Raw genomic sequence first — 25,539 nt, 5'->3', positions numbered from 1 at the left:
CTAAGTGCAGTTTTCACATTTCTCACATGAGCAGGAACTTCAGTTGGTCAGAAAAGAAAGGCACAAAGTATGCAGAACCGGAGATGGACTGAACCACTGAGGACTTCTTTAGAGGCCGGGGCTCCTGTTCATTACTGCCCGTAATTCATCTCGACCACAGACGCCGGCCGTCCTCTTATACAAGTCGGTTCAGTAACACCACCCCACAGCAGCGGGTTGGAGCATGAACTCCTCAGACAGCTGCGACAGGCCAGTGAGGGAAGTGGCTTCAGTGTCTCAGTGCCCCCCACTGCGGGAGTTGGTTTGGTCCAGTGTGGTGTAGAAAGTCCCTGCTGAGTGTGTGCCTGACTCAGAGCTGGACTGAACTGAGCTGACAGCTAATAAATTCTGCTCCAGGAGCTCAGAGAATGTGAAATCCTACCAGAATCGTCCACAGCGAGGGCAGTTTTATGCAGCTGGACTGGAGGCCGGTCTGAATCTCTCCACCCGGGTGCAGCGTTAATGCAGGGGAGCTCTGTGTGCTGGAGAGTGAATGAGAGTCATTTAGGGTTTAGTGAAGGGAACACACACGGGTCAGAATGGGATCTGCTCCAGAGCTTTTCTTCTACATTGAAATGAATGGAGCCGGCGGGGCTGGAACAGGTAAGAGAAGATATGACCACAACTACACGTTTATACATCACAGTGTTAATACCTTTAATTACTCTTTTAAAACGTTAATAACACCATAACGACACATTTACAGCATCATAGAGTTAATAACTTTAACTACTCTTTTAAAACATTAATAACACCATAACTACACATTTACAGCATCACAGTGTTAATAACTAACTACTCTCTTAAAACGTTAATAACACTATAATGACACATTTACAGCATCTCAGTGTTAATACCTTTAACTACTCTTTTAAAACGTTAATAACACTATAACGACACATTTACAGCATCACAGTGTTAATACCTTTAACTACACTTTTAAAACGATAATAACACCATAACGACACATTTACAGCACCACAGTGTTAATACCTTTAACTACTCTTTTAAAACGTTAATAACACCATAACTACACATTTACAGCACCACAGTGTTAATACCTTTAACTACTCTTTTAAAACATTAATAACACTATAACGACACATTTACAGCATCACAGTGTTAATACCTTTAACTAGTCTTTTAAAACGTTAATAACACCATAACGACACATTTACAGCATCACAGTGTTAATACCTTTAATTACTCTATTAAAACGTTAATAACACTATAACTACACATTTACAGCACCACAGTGTTAATACCTTTAATTACTCTTTTAAAATGTTAATAACACCATAACGACACATTTACAGCATCACAGTGTTAATACCTTTAACTACACTTTTAAAACGTTAATAACACTATAACGACACATTTACAGCACCACAGTGTTAATACCTTTAATTACTCTTTTAAAACGTTAATAACACCATAATGACACATTTACGGCATCACAGTGTTAATACCTTTAACTACTCTTTTAAAACGTTAATAACACTATAACGACACATTTACGGCATCACAGTGTTAATACCTTTAACTACTCTTTTAAAATGTTAATAACACCATAACGACACATTTACGGCACCACAGTGTTAATACCTTTAACTACTCTTTTAAAACGTTAATAACACCATAACGACACATTTATGGCACCACAGTGTTAATACCTTTAATTACTCTTTTAAAACGTTAATAACACTATAACGACACATTTACAGCACCACAGTGTTAATACCTTTAATTACCCTTTTAAAATGTTAATAACACCTTAACGACACATTTACAGCACCACAGTGTTAATACCTTTAATTACCCTTTTAAAACGTTAATAACACCTTAACGACACATTTACAGCATCACAGTGTTAATACCTTTAACTACACTTTTAAAATGCTAATAACACCATAATGACACATTTACAGCACCACAGTGTTAATACCTTTAATTACTCTATTAAAACGTTAATAATACCATAACGACATATTTACGGCATCACAGTGTTAATACCTTTAATTACTCTTTTAAAACGTTAATAACACCATAACGACACATTTACAGCATCACAGTGTTAATACCTTTAACTACACTTTTAAAACTTTAACACCATAACGACACATTTACAGCACCACAGTGTTAATACCTTTAACTACTCTATTAAAACGTTAATAACACTATAAAGACACATTTACAGCGTCACTAACACTACACATTTACAGCGTCACTAACACTACACATTTACAGCGTCACTAACACTACACATTTACAGCGTCACTAACACTAAACATTTACAGCGTCACTAACACTACACATTTACAGCATCACTAACACTACACATTTACAGCGTCACTAACACTACACATTTACAGCGTCACTAACACTACACATTTACAGCGTCACTAACACTACACATTTACATCATCACTAACACTACACATTTACAGCGTCACTAACACTACACATTTACAGCGTCACTAACACTACACATTTACAGCGTCACTAACACTACACATTTACATCATCACTAACACTACACATTTACAGCGTCACTAACACTACACATTTACAGCATCACTAACACTACACATTTACAGCGTCACTAACACTACACATTTACAGCGTCACTAACACTACACATTTACATCATCACTAACACTACACATTTACAGCGTCACTAACACTACACATTTACAGCGTCACTAACACTACACATTTACAGCGTCACTAACACTACACATTTACAGCGTCACTAACACTACACATTTACAGCGTCACTAACACTACACATTTACAGCGTCACTAACACTACACATTTACAGCGTCACTAACACTACACATTTACATCATCACTAACACTACACATTTACAGCGTCACTAACACTACACATTTACAGCGTCACTAACACTACACATTTACAGCGTCACTAACACTACACATTTACAGCATCACTAACACTACACATTTACAGCGTCACTAACTCTACACATTTACAGCGTCACTAACACTACACATTTACAGCGTCACTAACACTACACATTTACATCATCACTAACACTACACATTTACAGCGTCACTAACACTACACATTTACAGCGTCACTAACACTACACATTTACAGCATCACTAACACTACACATTTACATCATCACTAACACTACACATTTACATCATCACTAACACTACACATTTACAGCGTCACTAACACTACACATTTACATCATCACTAACACTACACATTTACAGCGTCACTAACACTACACATTTACAGCGTCACTAACACTACACATTTACATCATCACTAACACTACACATTTACAGCGTCACTAACACTACACATTTACATCATCACTAACACTACACATTTACATCATCACTAACACTACACATTTACAGCGTCACTAACACTACACATTTACAGCATCACTAACACTACACATTTACAGCATCACTAACACTACACATTTACATCATCACTAACACTACACATTTACAGCGTCACTAACACTACACATTTACATCATCACTAACACTACACATTTACAGCGTCACTAACACTACACATTTACAGCATCACTAACACTACACATTTACAGCGTCACTAACTCTACACATTTACAGCGTCACTAACACTACACATTTACAGCGTCACTAACACTACACATTTACATCATCACTAACACTACACATTTACAGCGTCACTAACACTACACATTTACATCATCACTAACACTACACATTTACAGCGTCACTAACACTACACATTTACAGCGTCACTAACACTACACATTTACATCATCACTAACACTACACATTTACAGCGTCACTAACACTACACATTTACAGCGTCACTAACACTACACATTTACAGCGTCACTAACACTACACATTTACATCATCACTAACACTACACATTTACAGCGTCACTAACACTACACATTAACATCATCACTAACACTACACATTTACAGCGTCACTAACACTACACATTTACAGCATCACTAACACTACACATTTACAGCATCACTAACACTACACATTTACATCATCACTAACACTACACATTTACAGCGTCACTAACTCTACACATTTACAGCGTCACTAACACTACACATTTACATCATCTCTAACACTACACATTTACAGCGTCACTAACACTACACATTTACAGCGTCACTAACACTACACATTTACATCATCACTAACACTACACATTTACAGCGTCACTAACACTACACATTTACAGCGTCACTAACACTACACATTTACATCGTCACTAACACTACACATTTACATCATCACTAACACTACACATTTACATCATCTCTAACACTACACATTTACAGCGTCACTAACACTACACATTTACAGCGTCACTAACACTACACATTTACATCATCTCTAACACTACACATTTACATCATCACTAACACTACACATTTACAGCGTCACTAACACTACACATTTACAGCATCACTAACACTACACATTTACAGCATCACTAACACTACACATTTACAGCGTCACTAACACTACACATTTACATCATCACTAACACTACACATTTACAGCGTCACTAACACTACACATTTACAGCGTCACTAACACTACACATTTACAGCATCACTAACACTACACATTTACAGCGTTAACACTGCATATTTTCTGCACTGCTTTAAACCTATGGAGTGCAGTATTACTGTCAGTGGTGTTAGTGTTGTTGGCATCACACTGGCATTGTCTGTCTTCACTGTTTCAGTAGTGGTTGTTGAGGGTGGTCAGTTATTTAAGGTGGAAACTGATGAGAAAAGCCTTCCGTGTTCTTTTCCTGAGAGTGTTTAGAAGTAAAATAGTGAACTGTGATGGTGAAGCTTTTCCTCAAACCGCTGCACTTGTCTTTCAGAGAAGCCTGCATGTCTCAACATGTTCCACACATGCGCACACACACACACACACACACACACACACACACACACTGGTGTGGTTACCCCCCACCCCCACTCCACCCCCCAACGCACACAAACACACTTCCCAGTCCTGATCTCTCCTGCTGAGGGTTCACTGAGTGTAATCTGGGGAAGTCCCTCAGCTCTCCAGATTTGACAGTTCACGAGTCATTTCACCAGACTGGTGTCAAATGGACGTGATAATTTGCTAAGTTGAAAAATTCAGAGCTGGCCTGAGTAGTTTTTGATTACTCAGGTTTTTGTTCATGATGCTGGTTTTAGTTTCCTCAGTCAGTATTCAGAAGCTTCTCCTCTCGTTAATCCATTATACATCCCCGTGGATTCCTGACCATTTTTACAGTAGGTGGCGTATTTATCACTGTGTTTACAGATGTTTTTGTTCATAAAACCAGGAGAAAAACGGTCTTAGTGATGACATGTAATATAGGGAACCTAACACAGCTACACCCCTCCTACCCCCACCCCCCACCAAAACTTCACAGTGCCCACCTTTCTTTGAAGTATTAAAAAGTTACTGCTGGTGAATCTTATTCACTTCCACTGCTGCTCGCCAGCAGACCAGCATTCAAAGCACATCATGACGTCCCACTATTTCGCTTGCACTACCGTGGGAGCGTGGGGGGCGTGGTCATGCACAGAGGCTCTATGTAGGAGAGACTTTTATTCAGAAGTGTAAAATCCAGGTCCAGAGAGTGAAAATCCTTCCCAGGATTTTGTTCCAACAACCTGGCTTCTCTTGTTAGATCAAACCACCAGCAGAGCTGTCCAGGCAGTTGGAACAAAATCCTGGGAAGGATTTTCACTTTCTGGACCTGAATTTCACAGCTTTGCTTTTATTCTAAAACAAGCTGTTAGTTTGACGATGTGCACGTGTTAATTGCGCTGTTCGGTGCTGGGCGGTGGGGTAGCTGCTGCAGCGTCGACTGTAAGGCTACAATGCACGACTGTAGGTGACCGTGACCTGCCCACTATCTTGACCATTTCAGCAGTGCTGAGTGGTGGTTCTCCTTTACTGTCTGTTCAATAAAAGAGCAGTCACCTTTAAATGCATGTTATTCTAAACCCCACAGCTTGCTAGTTAAACTGGTCACCAGCTATACTGGTCTGTTTTTTCTAGCAGGGCAGTGAAATCAAGTAAATCAGTAAACGACGTTTACTAAACAAAGAGAAACATTCAAACACACGTGCATTGGCTTGGATGTCGTTTTCACTGTTGAGGGCCGTTCAGGTGAAGAAGCTGAAGGCACTCGGTCACTCGTTTAGTGTTTGGATCTGAGAGTCAGAGACGGAGTGAGCAGGCTAGCTGGGTGATTTCTGTAAGATGTGAATGGCTGTAAATCTGAACATGTTTAGTTTAGTATAAAACACTAAAATCACTCGAGTGTAACTAAAGTGATTTCGCTCGAGATTAATCTGAACTTGGACTGAGTTTGTGGAGGAGTACGAACTCGGCTCCATGCAATGAACCACTGCGAGTGGTAAAAGCCCCATCAGTTGTACAGATCTGCTCTAACTCCATATCCAGAACATCCTGAAAATAAAAAAACACATTTTTGGCCAAACACTGCAAACTTTTTATGAGATTCCTTGGCAGATTTGACCGTAAGTTCAAATATGTTTTTTAAAGGTAATTCAGCCTCAGTTTCGACTGTTTAAGTTTATCCCCATTCAAACAGAACAGGACTCTGGTCTTGTTGCCAAGATGTGCGCCAGATGGACAGACTTGCCTAAAAAAAGGTCTTTGGCTAAACCGAATATGAAAGCATGGGCTCCTCCAAGCAGCTGGCTGAGGATCCTGCTGAACAGTACAACACAGACCAGCATGAATTCAATGCTGGTTGGTTTAGTTGGTTGCCAGGCACGTTCACGCTGGTTGACCAGCATACCAGCATTCAAAACACAACACATGCTGGTTTTACTGGTGACCTGTCATGCTGGTCAGTGCTGGTTTCTTGCAGGGGGTCTGAAAATGAAGCTAATTGATGTTTACAAAAGCAGGGGAGGCTATAAAAAGATATAAAAGCAATTCCCACTGTCCAAACAGCCATTAAGTCATGGCAGTTAAGGGGAACTGTGCAGGTCAAGCCTGGAAGAAAACTCTCAGAACTGCTGCCAAAAAGGCAGATGATCCAAAGAAACCGTCCAAATCCATTGACATGGATGCAGTGTTGCCATGGAAATGGAGGTAGTGTAACCATAGATATGGTTATATAAGATATCAGTGGAAATTAGTTTAGTATAATCATGGAAAAATGTGTAGTCACGTAACCACTGAAATTGGTGGTAGTGTTACCATGGAAATTTGGGTAATGTAACCATGGAAACGGACACAGTGCAACACTGGAAACTGATGTAGTGTAACCATGGATAATGGAGTAGGGTAGCCATGGCAACGAGTGAAGCATCACCATGGAAATAGATGAAGGCCTCTGTTTCATATATCAGTGGTGTATTTTTACTTCAGATGGATTTTACCAGTTAGCCGGCGTTATAGTTCTATTTCTGTCTATTTTCCGTTTCTCTTCTTCCAGAAAACACACCTGATCCAACTCATTAGCTTGTTAACAAGCCCTTCCTGAGCTGGACGGGAGCAGGACTATAGGTGTAGGCTTCCAACAACTTCCACCAACTGGTCTCCGTGTCTTCACCCTGAGATCAGCTGGGATGGAGAAAAGGTCATTTGGTCCGACTTTATGAAAATGCTCAGCTAAAGCCGTGCGTGTTGGTCGGCTATTGTTTTTGGTAGCAACAGTCCAGCAGTTGACCGCTTGTTTGTGTTACGCAACTGGCCCATCACATCGAGTGTATAAACACTGACCATCATTAACGCTACGTTCGATTTTAGAGACTGTAAACTGAGTCTCTGTTTTGGTTTGTTTTCCAACATCCTGTTCTATTTTCAGAGAACTCAGCCGCTGACCAGCCGGCAGTGAAGGAAGCGCCGCCAACCCCGACTTTGGAGGACGCTGAGTGGTACTGGGGCGACATATCCAGGTAAAAACTCCACAGCAGCACAAGGATAACACAATGCTGCCCTGGAATAACAGACTGTTCCACTCGTTTAAATGCTGGGCCTTTACTTCATTAAACAGTGTTCTTCACGCTCAGTTTCCACGGTTATGTTTCCATTGGAAGGCCGCTGGGCACCGTTCCTGCTCTGCTTCCCGTCACAGTGTTCACTTCAGGCCAACCCCACCGTTCAGCTGCAGCGGTTTAGCTCCACCGTTCAGCTACAGCGGTTTAGCTCCACCGTTCAGCTACAGCGTTTTAGCTCCACCGTTCAGCTGCAGCGGTTTAGCTCCACCGTTCAGCTACAGCGGTTTAGCTCCACCGTTCAGCTGCAGCGGTTTAGCTCCACCATTCAGCTACAGCGGTTTAGCTCCACCCATTCAGCTACAGTGGTTTAGCTCCACCGTTCAGCTACAGTGGTTTAGCTCCACCGTTCAGCTACAGCGGTTTAGCTCCACCGTTCAGCTACAGCGGTTTAGCTCCACCCATTCAGCTACAGCGGTTTAGCTCCACCGTTCAGCTACAGCGGTTTAGCCCCACCGTTCAGCTACAGTGGTTTAGCTCCACCGTTCAGCTACAGCGGTTTAGCTCCACCCATTCAGCTACAGCGGTTTAGCTCCACCGTTCAGCTACAACGGTTTAGCCCCACCGTTCAGCTACAGCGGTTTAGCTCCACCATTCAGCTACAGCGGTTTAGTTCCACCCATTCAGCTACAGCGGTTTAGCCCCACCGTTCAGCTACAGCGGTTTAGCTCCACCGTTCAGCTACAGCGGTTTAGCTCCACCGTTCAGCTACAGCGGTTTAGCTCCACCCGTTCAGCTACAGCGGTTTAGCTCCACCCGTTCAGCTACAGCAGTTTAGCTCCACCCGTTCAGCTACAGCGGTTTAGCCCCACCGTTCAGCTACAGTGGTTTAGCTCCACCGTTCAGCTACAGCGGTTTAGCTCCACCGTTCAGCTACAGCGGTTTAGCTCCACCGTTCAGCTACAGCGGTTTAGCCCCGCCGTTCAGCTACAGCGGTTTGTGCAAAAGTCAGAGACCCCCTTTCATTCATTTAATTTCCAGTCTAAAGTCTGAACAAGAGCAAATTTCAGCTTCAAGAAAAAGAACAAACCGTAACACATATTACAGGGATCATTTACAGCTTCCATTCCTTTCCCTCTTTACCTCCACAGTTCGGTCTTAGCCGTTGGTTTAACTCTTTTCTGAAACTGCTGTCAAATATTTGTGGTGGTCTGTGACTAATGAGCGTCCTGCAGTGTGAAGTTTCCTCTCTGCTTCTGTTTTACTGTCCGGTGTCTGTCCGTCAGGGAGAAGGCCAGCGAGAAGCTGAGCGGTTTACCTGACGGAGCGTTTCTGGTGCGGGACGCCTCCAACAGAGTCCCAGGACAATACACACTAACACTCAGGTACCCACAGTCTATCCTAGTCACTGGGACAGATTTCTGAGAAAATAAATGACTGTAATCATTGGGAAAACAGATTTCACTATAAATGACCAGCTTTTGTCCAGAACACTTTTTACCGGTTTATTACAGTAGACAGTAATCATGGAATGCTGATAGAAGTCAGAGGAAAAGCTCACGTTGGTCTTTCACACAGAGCATTTGTGCTCTGGAATGCCAGAGCAAACAGCTTCTGCAGAGACCCTTTGAGACCCTACTGAATGGGTCAATCGTCAAATCAGTCATTTAAGTGATCGATAAAAATATGATTTGGAAAAGATTGATGGTAGAGTTGCACATCTGCAGCTTTCTGGTTTGTGATTGGGTGATCATTTTAATCCAGCTAGACTAACTAAATGTCTATGCAGGATGAATGCTTTCATTAATGTTTCATTACATCTTCTTTTGTTGTATTTTTCATTTCATAATGTGGCAAATGTTCTTAGTGGTGACCGGTCTGGACTGCAGGCATGTCAAGATTGGCACCCAGACTCTTGTAACACTGTAACATCTGCAGAATGTGGTTTGACATCGTCTTGCTGAAATAATCAAGGCCTTCCCTGAAAAAGATGCCGTCTGGACGGCAGCAGGTGTTGATAAAACATGTTTATATCATTCAGCTTTAATGGGGCCTTCACAGATGAGCAGGTCACCCAGGCCATGAGCACTAATGCCCCCTAAACCATCATGAATACTGGCATTAGAACTGGGCACTCATAACAAGCTGAGTGGTCTTCAGCCCGTAGGACACGGTCCAAGATTTCCAAAAAGAATTTCAAATGTTGGTTTGTCGGACCGCCGGACACTTTTCCACTTCCGCTCAGTCCATTTTAAATGAGCTCTGGCCCAGAGAAGGTGGCAGCGTTTCTGGATCCTGTTTATATTTGGGTTCTTCTTTGTGTTTTAGAGTTTAACAGCGTTTGTGGATGCAGTGATGAACTGTGTTCACAGACAGTGGTTTTCAGAAGTGTTTCTGAGCCCATGCAATGATTTCCACTACAGAACCATATCTGTTTTTAATGCAGTGCTGCCTGAGGGCCGAAAGATCACGGCCAGCAGATACTGGTGTTCAGCCTCGACCCTCACAGACAGAGATTTCTCCAGATTCTCTGAGTCTGAGTAGACGATGAAAAGCAGAAGCTCTTTCCTGTTTTATGTTGAGGAACGTTCTTCTTGAGTTGTTGCTCTATTTGATGATGCAGTCTTTCACAGAGTGGTGACCCCTCCTCACCTTTACTTCTGAAAGACTCCGCCTCTCTGAGATGTTCTTTATACCCAGTCATGTTACTGACCTGCTGCCAATCAGCCTGTTTTTTTAGCATTACACACCTTTACCAGCCTTTTGTTGCCCCGTCCCAACTTTTTTGGAACATGTTGCAATGTAGTTCCAACCTTTGGTATGTCCCAGCCTTTTTTTGGAAATGGGTTGTACTAGTATGCTGCCATTTTTATTACTGCAAAAAGCTTTTGCTCTCTCTCGTTCTCATCCACTGAGGAACCGTGAGCTAAATATCTCATTATACTGTAATATATCTTTCAGTCCTTCCTGCTTTAGCTAAATAATGACATCACTCAAGAGGAAAACTTTGATTGTCTTATTTGTCATAAAACTGGGTTCAGTACAATCTCATTACATCATCAATGGTGGCCTAGTAGTAGAGGAACGTAGGTGATTTGTCATATTTTATAAGATAATCCTTTATTAGTTAATAAGCTAAATATCCCCACTTGGTTTATACGTCATATTTCAATAGTATTGAATACGTCCACTGTTTTAAAGTCAGGGTTCACTATATAGTTTTTGGTTTCTGGTTCAGCTTCAGGCCTCACACTCATGCCAAGCAGAGTCTGTCTGAGCGCTGCTTTACGCTAACAGAGACCGGTTTTCTTTACGCTCGGTGTTCAAAGTGAGACCATCTGTGTAAGAGATTTTATGGAAAAGTCAATCTTTCAAAAGTACATCACAAAAACTGTTTATGCCAGTAAACTGATGCTACCAAGCTGGGAGGGTTACGCCTAACACAAGTTTCCTAGCATGAGAATGCTAACACTGGCTAACATTACACTGATTGACAGTTGGGAGGATCATTCTACCCACCCAGAGAGAGAGAGAGAGAGAGCGAGAGAGTGAGAGACAGCAAGAGACCAAGAGAGAGAGGACTATTTTGCTGACTTGGACTCTTACTTACGGATGGCTATGGCAGCACTAGGCCAATAACAGAGCCCATGCTTAGAAGGCTGCGCCTCTCTGGAGTTCTAGTTAGTCATTGTTTATAACTTCTGGCTTCTCCATCCGGGATTTTTAATGCGAATCAAAGTTTTGGATAGAAGCCTGTCTTTATTTAGGGCCCTCTGTGTTTACTGTGTAATTCTCAGTGGGTTGAACTCCTCGTGTTCCTCTCAGGAAGGATAACTGCACCAGGCTGGTTCGGATCCTCCATTGGGACGGGCTGTTTGGTTTCTGTGAGCCGCTGACCTTCATCTCCGTGCCTGACCTCATCGCCCATCACCAGCAGCACACGCTGGCCCACTATAACCCCACGCTGGATGTTACGCTGACCCTCCCCATCTCACGCTACACACAGGTATGCCAGCAAACCCGGAGCAGCGATCTGACCGCACCTCATCCAGCTCCTCAGTTAATCGGCCTGTTCCTGATCTGATCCAGATCAGTGGCTCTGAGCCCGGTCCTCACCTCACTGTGAACAGTCTGCAGCCAACATGACTGAACTTCAGTTACAGCTGGGCAGAATGACCATATTAATCATTACCCTGATGAATTACAGGACAGTACGTCCCAGTATGCTTCTCTGAGCGTATGGCAGTACTTAAACAACTCAACCCAACTGCGTGCCTGATTACAGAGAGGGCATCGTTACTTCTGCTTAATTAGATTCAGTGTGGAAAATGGTGAGAACCAATAATTGAACTCATAGATTTTGAAGGTATTTTTAAAATGTTGGCTTATTTAGTGTGTTGTAACTTAACGGATGTCAGAAAAATAATATAATGACTCAGTCAGGAGGCAGTCGTGGGCTGGAGGTCAGGGAACCAGCCTCGTGACCAGAAGGTCGCCGGTTTGATCCACAGAGCCGACAGCATATGACTGAGGTGTCCTTGAGCAAAACCCCCAACTGCTCCCCTGTTTGCCTGAAAATCAGCATATATAATTATAATAAACTCAAATAAACATAAATACACTGAAAAGTAGCCGATAAATTGTGAGTTAGTTTGATGTTTGGGTCCAGATTTCTTCCCTCAGCAGTTCCTGACTTATTGATTTCATAATGTATTGATGAGGTGAAGCCAGTAATCACTGGACTTCCTCCAGACGAGGTCTGGACATAGTTTGGTTGTTTTGGTAGTGACAAAATCAGAAGGATCCCTCAAAGCAGAAGGATCCAGTCTAAAGTCCTGTTCAGTTAAAAACCACTGCACTGTCCTAGTGAGGCACTTTAATGAATTCTGCTCATAAAATCACCACAAAATAGAATAAATACAAATAAACGCAAATACAGTAAGAGTTCAGATTCATTTCTCGTATGTAACAAGTTTCATTCCAACAGGCTGTGCATCCATTCATAACCTGCGGAGAACATTAAGCAGCAAATGCAGCTCTTTATCACACGCGCCTGCGTTTTTTCCTAGTAAAGGTGGTGTTAATCCTACATAAAGAAGGAAGAAACACACTTCCCTGTTAATGTAAGTCAGTAGAACCAGACTTATTTCCAAGTAAGCTTGAGTCTTTTGGTCCATTCATCACGAAATTTACACCCAATGTGAAGGAAAATAAATCAGATGCTGAAAATGACAAAAGATGCATGAGACTATGTTCCAACAGAAGTGTTTATGTTTAAAGTTGATGCACACTGTCAGAAATGAAGGTTCTGTGCAGGTACGTTTCATCCATAAAGGCATAAACAGTGTAGATGTTCCCTCAGAGGTTCTACAGTGGGTTTAAGGTCTGAGTGTGGAGCTTAAATCAGTTCCTCCAGGTGAAAAGTTGGTATTTGTTCCTTTTCATAACCGAATGTTTTAAAACAGAGCAGTAGAATAAAAGCCTGGAGGCGAGGCAGGGTGTGTGGAGTCAGTCCAGCTTAGAACATTGAGGGTTCCGCCCTAGTGACAGTCTAGTACCTTTATTTCTGAGAGTGTATGGAGGTGAAACAGGGTACTTTGGTTTCTGGTTTATGCTTTTCTGCATGTTTTTGAGGAGCTGTAATTGACTCTGTGTTGATTCCAGTCACAGGAGACGTCAGACCAGTGTGATGATGATGTGTACGACAGCTGTGCAGAGATACGGCAGGTAAGACAGTCATACAGACCACAAATACAGCTTATTTACAGACCCCTGATTCCCTCCGGGGGGGTTAAATGGGTAATTCTGGGTGGATTTTCCACCAAACTATCATTTTGAGGTATTTCAGTCCAGATGGTCACCACCGTTTTAAGGATATCTGCTTTCTAGAGTTCAAACCCACCAGATCTGCCCACCACACAGGGTCTTCCGGGGTACTGACCGGTCTGGAGTTTTGTATACACTCTTAAAAAAGACGGTTCTTAATAGGTTCTTAGTAATAGTAAAGGCAGTGCTTCTACATAGAACCATGAACACTCAAAGAACCATTTGCGTGCTTAAATGATTCCTCGCATGTTGAAATGGTTCTTCATTGATTGACCATGTGCTGTAAATGGTTCTATTTAGCACCAAAAAGGGTTCTGTTATTGTTACAATACCAAGCTTTTATACAACAGCAGAACCCTTTCTGGTGCTATATAGAACCCTTTTAAAATAGGTCCTGTATACAACACATTTTCCATCAGTCTGAAGAGCCATTTCACCATTTAGAGAACCATCTAAGCATGCAAATGGTTGTTTGAGTCTTTATAGTTCTATGTAGGACCATTGTCTTTACTAAAGAACCCTTGGAGAACCCTATTTTTTCAGAGTGTAGACGGATCTTGGATGAATATGGAACCTGTTATTATTACATGTACGTTCCACACATTTGTTCTCTTTTATTTGGATTTTCTTTTAGTTTGTTAAACAAACTTTGAGCTCAGAGAACCAATCAGTGCTTGTGTTTCAGATATAGAGATGAATGGGTTTAGTTTAATTATTATTGTAGTAGAATTATTATTGAGTGTTTGTTATGCAGGAAATGCACCAGAGGAAGATTCTGGAGACCTCCACAGAAGATCAGTGTGGCCTACAGGGCTCTGCAGAGGAGAAAGAACAGCAGGAGCTCAAAGAGTGAGTTTAGAACATCAGTACCATGAACACTTTCAAATCTCAGGTTAGACCTTGGTTTGTATCACGATACCTACATCTAGCGCCGGTTACAGTGTATATCTAAAAGAGTTTAAAACTGAAGAACGGACTCAGTTTATATCACAATATCACAAGCTACGGTCAGATTACTGTGAGGAGCTGAGCTGATTTGTGGGCCAGTGACCGTAACTGAGGCTATCAGAGGATCAGCTGAGTCCACCTCTCGGGACAGATTAGCGGTTATGTAACACACTCTGGTCCTGGATAAGACTCTACACAATGAAGAACGGGACATCCCTTCAGCCGGGGGGACTGATGGACGTTAGCATGAATAAACAGATCGTCTGGGGCTGATTAATTCATTAGGAGTGTATTAGACTTTAATCACTGCTGTTCCTGCAGGCGGCTCAGAGGAACAGGTCTTCAGTTCAGCCAGCCTGAGAGCTCAGCCCTCCGTTCATCACAGCTAAACAACAACCCGACTGTGTCGTTACTGAATGATAAGAGTTATGATGTAATCAAGCTGAGAATTGAAGGGTTTCATCAAAACCGCCCAATATTCAGTCACACTGTAATAATACAGTGAACATCAGGATCAATGACCATCGTCAACTGAATTCCCACTTTCTGGAGTAAAATCCGACATGGACTGTCTAATCCAGCCAGACAGCCATGCTCTTAGAAATAGATGGTTCTCTAAGGGTTCTTTAGTAAAGGCAATGCTCCTCAGAGTGATGGAGAATGCACTGTGTATGGTTCCATAAAGACCAAAAAGGGTTCAGCTAATATCAAATCATATGTAATTGTCAAGTTTGTATACAAAAGCAGAACCCTTTCTGGTCCTATATAGAACCGTGCTGCATAGAACCATATCGCCGGCGACAAAGCATCGTATCTCCATTTTTGTTGATTTTCAGTTTTTTACATAATTTGATGAAAAGTCAAGTTGGCCTTTATGTTATCTGTAAATTTCATGATGAACGGACCAAAATAAACAGCCAAAAACGACTCTGAAAAAAATCTGCTTCCATTGACTTCCAGTGAAAGTAAAGTAGGTTTTTTCCTTCTCCTGTCACCAGTTTGGAGATACAAGGTGTTTCTCCGACAGCAGAACCCTTTAAAATGTGTAAAACCTTTAAAAACAGCCATCAGCACTGCACGTAACGAGGTAATATAATGAATTGGATGTCTTATGTACTTTAAACCATTTCAAATCAGCTAGTTATTCTAATAAGTAAGAAATATGATTAAAACCAGGTATTAAAATCAGCTAAAATTGTATTCAAGCTTGATCCTACAAAAAATCTGCTGTAGAGGGCCATGTACAGCACACTCTCCACCAGTCTGAAGAACCTTTTCTCCATGTACAGAACCAAGGAACGCCTTAAATGGCCCATTATTACACACTTATTATTACACAAGCCCATGTGCTCACTGAATAATAAGCCTTCGTATGAAATGAGACTCTAAGGGGTTAATCATGCACATGGTTCTTTGAGGGTTCATGGTTCTAAGATAAGATAAGACAGATTTTTATTATCCCACTGGGGGGAATTTACATTGTTGCAGCAGATAAAGAGCAGTAAGTAGACAAAGATGTGCATCATACAAAATACAAACTATAAGATAAACTATAGAAATAAATAAACAAACAAGGCAGAAAAATATAAAAAATAACAACAGAATTAAGAAACTGTATAAATGTACAGTTTACACACGCAGGTGTGTGGATATCACACATTTCTGAGCAGGTAAAGACCGGATATCACACAGAAACTGTAGATATTCCACAGAACCTGCGTATGTACTGCACTTGTACCATCCATCAGCAGCAGATGCTGCACATTAACTCTAGATAGGATAAGGTACAGGTCTGTGTGGTGAGTTCATGATAGAGTTCTATTGAGAACCGTTGTGTTTTCTATAGAACTCTTGAAGAACCGTCTTTTTGGCTTTGGCAGTGCAGCTCATGTTATCACACACACGTATACTGGAGAGCATCATGATGCAGTAGTTACGCAGCTCCAATATCAAAGGGCTTGCAGTAAAACAGCCGGTTACCCTGTTACACGCGTGTAGTTACACGTGACGGTAGCGGCTGTTACAACTTAGATGACACACTTTTGCGATCACAGCACAAATTGACGATGATACAGATGTTTTGTTACAGATTGTCACAGCTGGAACAAAACCTCGCACCTCCAAAATGGAAACGTAACCGCAGAAGATAAAACGACCTTCACTTTTAACGTCAGCCGAGGCGTCCGGACTGCTCCCCAAGCGATTTTAGACCGCTTCCTTTGGTCCATCCATCACGGTGTTCACACACAGTGTTGAGAGCAGCTGCCAGATTTAAAAGTAAAAAGTGTTGAAAAGGAAGACGTGAGGTTTTGCTCTGGCAGGGATGGAGTGCTGTGCTGCTGTAATCAGACGTCACCAGTAGTTACCTTAAGAAATCTACAAACACCAAACTGGCTCACAAAATGATCAACTACTATTTACAGACAAGAAATTCTTGCTCCCTTTTACTGCATCAGTGTTTATTTACATTTATTTCAGTGATGTTTGGTGCTTTCATTAGGCAGAACACGATGCACGTGGGTGCCAAGACTTTTGCACAGTACTGTAAATGATGTGGAGTGGGCTATTTTGTGTAAATTATGTGTAAATATTATGTAAATAAAATGCATCAGGATGCTGTATGATGAGGTTACTGTGGGAGAATATAAAGCAGGAGTGTAGTGAGTTGGTAAGGAGTTTTATGGGCCCTTCATACAGCTGTTATAGACCCACATAAACATTTATAAAGGCTTATTCCCATCAGCGCAGCTGCCATAAACACTGCTTTAGTCAGGGTTAATGTAATTTCACCTCAGCTGGTGATAATCGATGAAATAAGCCTCTGTAAATGTTTATAGAAGTTTATGTCTGTTGTCATAAAGGGTTTATGTAGGTCGTGTAGCCTTATAAACACTAAGGTGTTACAGTTCAACACTTATTGTAGAGGAGAAGTGATAAATAGTGGCGCATTTTACATTTCAGCACATTCAAAATAAAAAAAAAATCTGATGAAAGACAAAAAAGTGATTGCAGAGCTACTATCACACATAAACCATTAAAAACTTCCCTAATAAGTGAGATAATAGGATTAATAACAGGTATTATTGCCTTCGAACCTTAAAATACAGGCATCATTGTTCTAATAAGTGAGATAATATGATTAATGACAGCTATTATTACCTTCAAACCTTAAAATACAGGCATCATTGTTCTAATAAGTGAGGTAACATGATTAATGACAGCTATTATTACCTTCAGACCTTAAAATACAGGCATCATTAATCTAATAAGTGAGATAATAGGATTAATAACAGGTATTATTACCTTCAAACCTTAAAATACAGGCATCATTATTTTAATAAGTGCTATATTACGATTAATAACAGGTATTATTACCTTCAAACCTTAAAATACAGGCATCATTAATCTAATAAGTGAGATAATATGATTAATGACAGCTATTATTACCTTCAAACCATAAAATACAGGCATCATTGTTCTAATAAGTGAGATAATATGATTAATGACAGCTATTATTACCTTCAAACCATTAAAAACAGCCATCAATGGTCTAATAAAGAGATAATATGATTAATTAGATGTATTAATTAGAGGTTTAACTTTAAGCTTTTAGAAAGCTAAAATGATTTTAATTAGTGTTAAAATATGATCAATAACAGGTAGTATTAACGTTAAACTTTTAAAAATGACAAGTTATTCTAACAAGCGTTATGAGTAATAACACCTGCTGTTGTCTTTAAAAACAGGTTTTTTTCTGATCTCTATTTTTATACCATGAATAAATTCCCTTAAATGAAGAATCAGCTGTAAACTGCATGTTGACCCATAACAGGACTGAGTTTACAAAATAAAAGTCTCTGTGTTGAGACGCTTTGAGCTGACAGGTGTTCGCGTGTTCTTAGGAGACTGTGTGTGGAGGATGAACAGCGCTGTGAGGATGATGGTGATGGAGGTGATGAAGGTGTACGGTGTCTGGAGGAGGCCAGTTGGTTTGTGGGTAATCTGTCACGAGCTGAAGCGGAGGAGCTGCTGGAGGGAAAACCTTCTGGAGCATTCCTCATCAGGAGCAGCAGCAGCAAGAAGGACTGTTACGCCTGCTCTGTAGTGTAAGAGAGACAGCTATTCACTACAGTACATCACAAAATATCACATCACAATATATCACAATACATCACAATATATCACAGTATATCACAGTGTATCACAATATATCAGAATACATACCAATATATCCCAATATATCACAATACATCCCAATATATCACAATACATCACAATATATCACAATACATCACAATATATCACAGTGTATCACAGTATATCACAATACATCCCAATATATCAGAATACATCACAATATAATGCAGCATATCACAATATATCACAATACATCACAATATATCACAGTGTATCACAGTATATCACAGTGTATCACAATATATCACAGTGTATCACAATATATCACAATATATCACAATACATCACAATATATCACAGTGTATCACAGTATATCACAATATATCACAATACATCACAATATATCACAGTGTATCACAGTATATCACAATACATCCCAATATATCAGAATACATCACAATATAATGCAGCATATCACAATATATCACAATACATCACAATATATCACAGTGTATCACAGTATATCACAGTGTATCACAATATATCACAGTGTATCACAATATATCACAATATATCACAATACATCACAATATATCACAGTGTATCACAGTATATCACAATATATCACAATACATCACAATATATCACAGTGTATCACAGTATATCACAATACATCCCAATATATCAGAATACATCACAATATAATGCAGCATATCACAATATATCACAATACATCACAATATATCACAGTGTATCACAGTATATCACAGTGTATCACAATATATCACAGTGTATCACAATATATCACAATACATCACAATATATCACAATATATCAGAATACATACCAATATATCACAATACATCACAATACATCCCAATATATCACAATACATACCAATATATCACAATACATCACAATATATCACAATACATACCAATATATCACAATACATCACAATATATCACAGTGTATCACAATATATCACAATATATCACAATACATCACAATATATCACAGTGTATCACAGTATATCACAATATATCACAATACATCACAATATATCACAGTGTATCACAGTATATCAGAATACATACCAATATATCCCAATATATCACAATACATCACGATATATCACAATATATCACAATACATACCAATATATCACAATACATCACAATACATCCCAATATATCACAATACATCACAATATATCACAATACATCACAATATATCACAACATATCACAGTGTATCACAGTATATCAGAATACATACCAGTATATCACAATATATCAGAATACATACCAATATATCACAATACATCACAATACATCCCAATATATCACAATACATCACAATATATCACAATACATCACAATATATCACAACATATCACAGTGTATCACAGTATATCAGAATACATACCAGTATATCACAATATATCAGAATACATACCAATATATCAGAATACATCACAATATATCACAATATATCACAGTGTATCACAATATATCACAATACCTCACAGTATGTTTCTGGTGTTGAAGTTGTTGCTAATGAAACCCAAACAGCCGTGTGTAAAAGTGTGAGCAGCCCTGGTGAAGTGACATGTTGATTTTTGGAGTGTAATGCTGTATTTTAAGTTTCATGTTTATCCTGATCTCAGCAGATTGTGCAGAGTTCTCTTGCACCGTGTTCTGATGCTGCGTGGTGTTGTTGTCTGCAGGGTGAACGAGGAGGTCCGGCACTGCATGATCCTCCACACTCCCCGTGGTTTCGGCTTCGCTGAGCCGTACGACCTGCACGGCTCTCTGAAGGCGCTGGTGCAGCACTATCACCGGACATCACTCGCACAACACAACCGCGCTCTGGACGTCCGGCTCGCCTTCCCCGTACACACTCCGCACACGGCACACACACCGTCTGTACCCAGCTAAACCCCCCGCAGATACATTACTGTTCAAACGCCCACAATCACTCATTCCATACATCACCGTTTTATATACGACAGGATCTAATACAGAGTAAGCCTCTCAGATTAGACGCCAGATCAGATTTTTATCCTGTGTGCTTTTATTCAATCCTTCAACAAACAAATAATGTACTGTCTTATATTTATATATCAGGACTCAATCATCATTTGAGCGGAGCTTCATTCTGGATATTCATTTATTAGAACTTTCTCGGTGCTCTACAGCTTTCTCTCTCATTTTACAGTCTTCTCCAGCTCTCTCCGTCATTCTGAACGGCAGTTCTACGTTATTATTTACAGCTCACTGGTTATTCTAAACCCATGATGTTTCTAATGTTAGAATGATTACGTACCTTTATGTGTGATAAAGCTGGTTTAGTGTAATTGGACGCAGTGAATCTGAGCGTTTGACCAGTAGTGCACTGCAGTCGTCACCACCGTCAGCCGACACAAGCTGCACATGCTGAAGGCCAGTGTGAGGACTGTGTTCACTTTTGCACTTTTCTGAAGGGACGCTGTTCAACAGACCACCACGCCATTCCATGGACCACCATACAGTTACACAGACCACACCACCACTCCACAGATCACCACACCGTTCCACAAACCACCATACTCTTCTTCAGACCACTGCACTGTTCTACAGACCACCACACCATCTCACAGACTTCCACACCCTTTTATAGACCACACTTCTCCACAGACCACCACACCATCCCACAGATTTCCACACCCTTTTATAGACCACACTTCTCCACAGACCACCACCCCGTTACACAGACCATCACACCATCCCACAGACCACCACCCCATTACAAAGACCACCACACCGTCCCACAGATCACCACACCATTCCACAAACTAACACACTTCTTCAGACCACTACACCATTCCACAAACCACCACACCATCTCACAGACCTCCACACCCTTTTATAGACAGTACTTCTCCACAGATCACCACTACCACACCTTTCCATAGGCCCCCTTACCATTCCTCAGACCACCTCACCATTCCACATTGTTCCACAGACCACCTCACCATTCCACACTGTTCCTCAGAGCACCTCATTATTCTACAACGTTCATCTGATCACCACACTGCTCCACAGACACCACACTGTTCCACAGACCACCTCACCTTTTCACAGACCATCACAGACTCCAACGAGACCAACTTACAATTCTACACTGTTCCACAGACCACCAGATCTTCCCACAGACCACATCACCATTCCACAACGTTCTTCTGATCACCACTCTGATCACCTCACAATTCTAAACTGTTCCACAGACCACCACATCCTTTCATAGACCGCACTGTTCCACAGTTCACCACACCATTTCACATGTTCCACAGACCACCACATAACTACACAGACCACCACAACATTGCACAGACCACCACTCTATCTCACAGAGCGCCACACCACTCCACAGACCACCACGCTGCGCTCTCTGAGCTTCAGGAGGGGATCTGAGTCTGCGTCTGACGTGTTTACAGGCGCTACAGCTCTGACTGACAGAGCGCGCCGCTTTATACTAAAGGAAAATCAATGATTCTGCAGTTCCAGTCAATCAGTTTTAGTTTCATTCGTTTTTCTCTAATCTTCCATATTTTTGAATAATATTCAAAACATCAAACATGCAAAAAATTATGGATGAGCAGATGGAAATTCTGATTTTGGATCAGTTCCACGTCCAGCACATCCGCAGATGCTGAAGCATTTCTCAAATGTATAAATTGGGATTAAATCTTTCTGAACTACGGAAAAATAGAAACGGTGACAGACTTCCTTTTTCAAGTCAACTTGAATTTAAGTCAAACTTCTGCACAGCGTTCTTCATTTATCAGCTTAGTTTCATCAGAAGCTTCCATAGCTCAATAAGAAGCACATCCATTTACTGGCTTAGCCCAGATTGAAACACACGGAACCGACATCCTAGCAGCTGAAAATCTCGAGACACAAATTATACCATTAGAAATTCAGTGGCCTTGGAATTTCAAGGTCAACCAGGTCATTATCTCACAGTTAGACCTGCGTCGTTTTTTAAAGGGTACTTCACTTTTTAGAGCTGAACTGACTTCCAGTGTTTTACAGTGCAGCGTCTTCACGTTTACGCTTCTTTTTAAAGCAGTCATGTTATAAAAAGGTCTAAAACCACAAGTTTCCTCCGAGAAATGTCACAAATAAAAGCTCATTGTTTCCGTTTGTGTTAGAATCAGATTTAGAGCTCTGAGATCAGCAGATCTGAAAAACCTTCAGAGGAGCTGCAGAACTGGTGCTTGCTCCCTTTAAAGACTGATGTTATTGCTCACTGATTATGTTCAGGGTTAAAGGCTCTCGGCTTCGGGACGATTTTAGCTCACATCTCATATTTAACTCAAGCCCATTTAGACCACTGAGACATACAGACGCCTTCCCATAATCATGACTGAGTATATCATATTTATGACTTACTTTCTCATAGTAATGAGATGAGATCTCATAATTATGATGCGATGTGTCAAAATGACTACTTAGGATCTCAAGATGACGTCATATATTATGAAAATGAGATACTATAGAATAATTATCACTTATTATGTGATAGTAAGGAGATCCTATGACTTAGCATCTCATAATTATGACTTGGTATCTCACAACAAGAACTTTGTTCGCTGTAAATTATGAGTCAGTCTCATTTTATAACTTGTTATCCTGTGATGAGATTTAATCTCATGATTATGGTATAGTATTATTATTATTATGACTTAATATCACAGAATTATGACTTATTATGTCACTAATATGACTTGTATCTCATAATTATGACTTATTGTATCATTATTTTGACTAAGTATCTCATATTTATGATTTAGCATCTTTTATGATATACTTTTCTTATAGTGATGTAGTGAGGCATGACAACTTTCTTTAGTTATAAATATGACAATCTCATTATTATGACTTACTATCTCAAAAAATGGCATCAGTCATAACTATGAGACAATAAGTCATAATGATGAGACACTAAGTCAAAATAATGAGATACAAAGTCATAATAGTTCAACAGAAAGTCATACTTATGCGATAGTGAGTCAAATGAATGAGATACCAAGTCAAATAAGATACGAAGCCATAATAAAGAGATGCAAAGTCATAATAATGAGATATTAAGTCATAATTATGAGACACTAAGTTCTAATTTTGCTGTACAGCCTTTTCTTGAGGTGGTGTAAGTGGTTTGCACGGGCCTCGTTTTCTGGGCTGCTGCTGTTTTCCATTATTATGCATGTCTTGCTGTAAAAGGTCAGATCACCACTTCATTTTATCTTCGTTCATCTCCGTTTGGACTCTTTTCTCATGTGAATGGTGGAACTCTGTAAAGCAGTGTTGCTGCCACTGCTTAAACCAGTCTGTTCCGCTCTGGCCGTGAGTTTTAAACTGGGTTCGGATCAGGGCGCTCACTCCTCCCGTGAGCGGCGGGACTGTGAGGGTGAGCTCCAGCACTCAGGATGGTTCTATGTGTGTTTTCAATAAGCAGTCAGATCTCTGATGTTAGAAGCACGTACGGCCTCGCCTCCAGCGGACGTCTAATCAAATCTGGCTCTGATCGGCTTCAAATGAACGGTGAACTAATCATGTTCCAAAGCTTCCATGTTTTGCTGTAAATACGTGACGGTGGATCCTCTGAATTATGAGGACACATGTGACAGTCAAGTGGCCGCTATCAACATATCAAACCAGCCAGCTTTGTCCACTGTATTCGGTGGAATCCCTATTTAATGGGAACTCTACAGCCCTCAGTCCAGAAAGTGACCTGATTGTCCAGGGACTGGTGGCTGGGATTAGATAAAGAGGTCAGACGTCCCTGTAAGGGGTCAGGTTTTGTCCACTCAACACGTATTAACCTGCTGACCTGTGCACTGCCTGTATACTGCGTATCAGAGCGGCCTTTTCTACTTCTCTATTTTTTTAAAACTCTTTCGTGATCTTTTTATGAGAATCAAGAATAAAGTCTTGGGATATTTTCAGATCCTGTGTGTTCTTGGTGTGGTTATTAAGTGTTGTAATAAATATATAATAACATTATATAATGTGTTCATCTTCTCGTCCAGCGTTTCCTCTGAGACGAAGGTGTTAATAGTGAGTCTGTGCTGCAGTAACAGCCTCTGCTCTTCTAGGAAGGTTTTACTCTAGATGTTGAACATTGCTGTGAGGATTTGTTGGAGCATTAGTGAGGTCAGGTACTGATGTTGGATGATCAGTTCTGGGTCACTCCAACTCATCCCAAAGGTACTGGATGGAGTTCCATCACTCCAGAGAACACAGTTCTACTGCTCCACAGCCCAGTGCTGGGGGGCTTTACACCCCTCTGGCCTACGCTTGGCAATGAACATGCTGAACATCCATGTCACTGTCCACTTTATCAGCTCCACTTACTGTATAGCTGCACTCTGTAGTTCTACAGTTACAGACTGTAGTCCATCTGTTTCTCTGATACTCTGTTACCCTGTTCTTCAGTGGTCAGGACCCCCATGGACCCTCACAGAGCAGGTACTATTTGGGTGGTGAATCATTCTCAGCACTGCAGTAACACTGATGTGGTGGTGGTGTGTTAGTGTGTGTTG

At 40.8% G+C, this 25,539-nt stretch overlaps 1 protein-coding gene across 1 annotated transcript; it reads left to right on the top strand.

Annotated features, from left to right (window-relative positions):
- On the top strand, positions 1 to 24,944 carry pik3r3a (phosphoinositide-3-kinase, regulatory subunit 3a (gamma)). The gene is made up of 8 exons (XM_017687043.2): positions 1 to 642; positions 7,911 to 8,001; positions 9,327 to 9,425; positions 11,866 to 12,046; positions 13,705 to 13,767; positions 14,621 to 14,715; positions 18,717 to 18,920; positions 20,680 to 24,944. Exons 1-8 carry the CDS (start codon positions 579 to 581, stop codon positions 20,888 to 20,890), a joined length of 1,008 nt encoding a protein of 335 aa, XP_017542532.1. The 5' UTR covers positions 1 to 578; the 3' UTR covers positions 20,891 to 24,944.
- The last annotated feature ends 595 nt before the right edge of the window (positions 24,945 to 25,539 follow it).

Source organism: Pygocentrus nattereri, chromosome 2 (assembly GCF_015220715.1).
Source record: "Pygocentrus nattereri isolate fPygNat1 chromosome 2, fPygNat1.pri, whole genome shotgun sequence".
NCBI lineage: Eukaryota > Metazoa > Chordata > Actinopteri > Characiformes > Serrasalmidae > Pygocentrus > Pygocentrus nattereri.
This window is presented reverse-complemented; position numbering and strand designations above follow the sequence as displayed.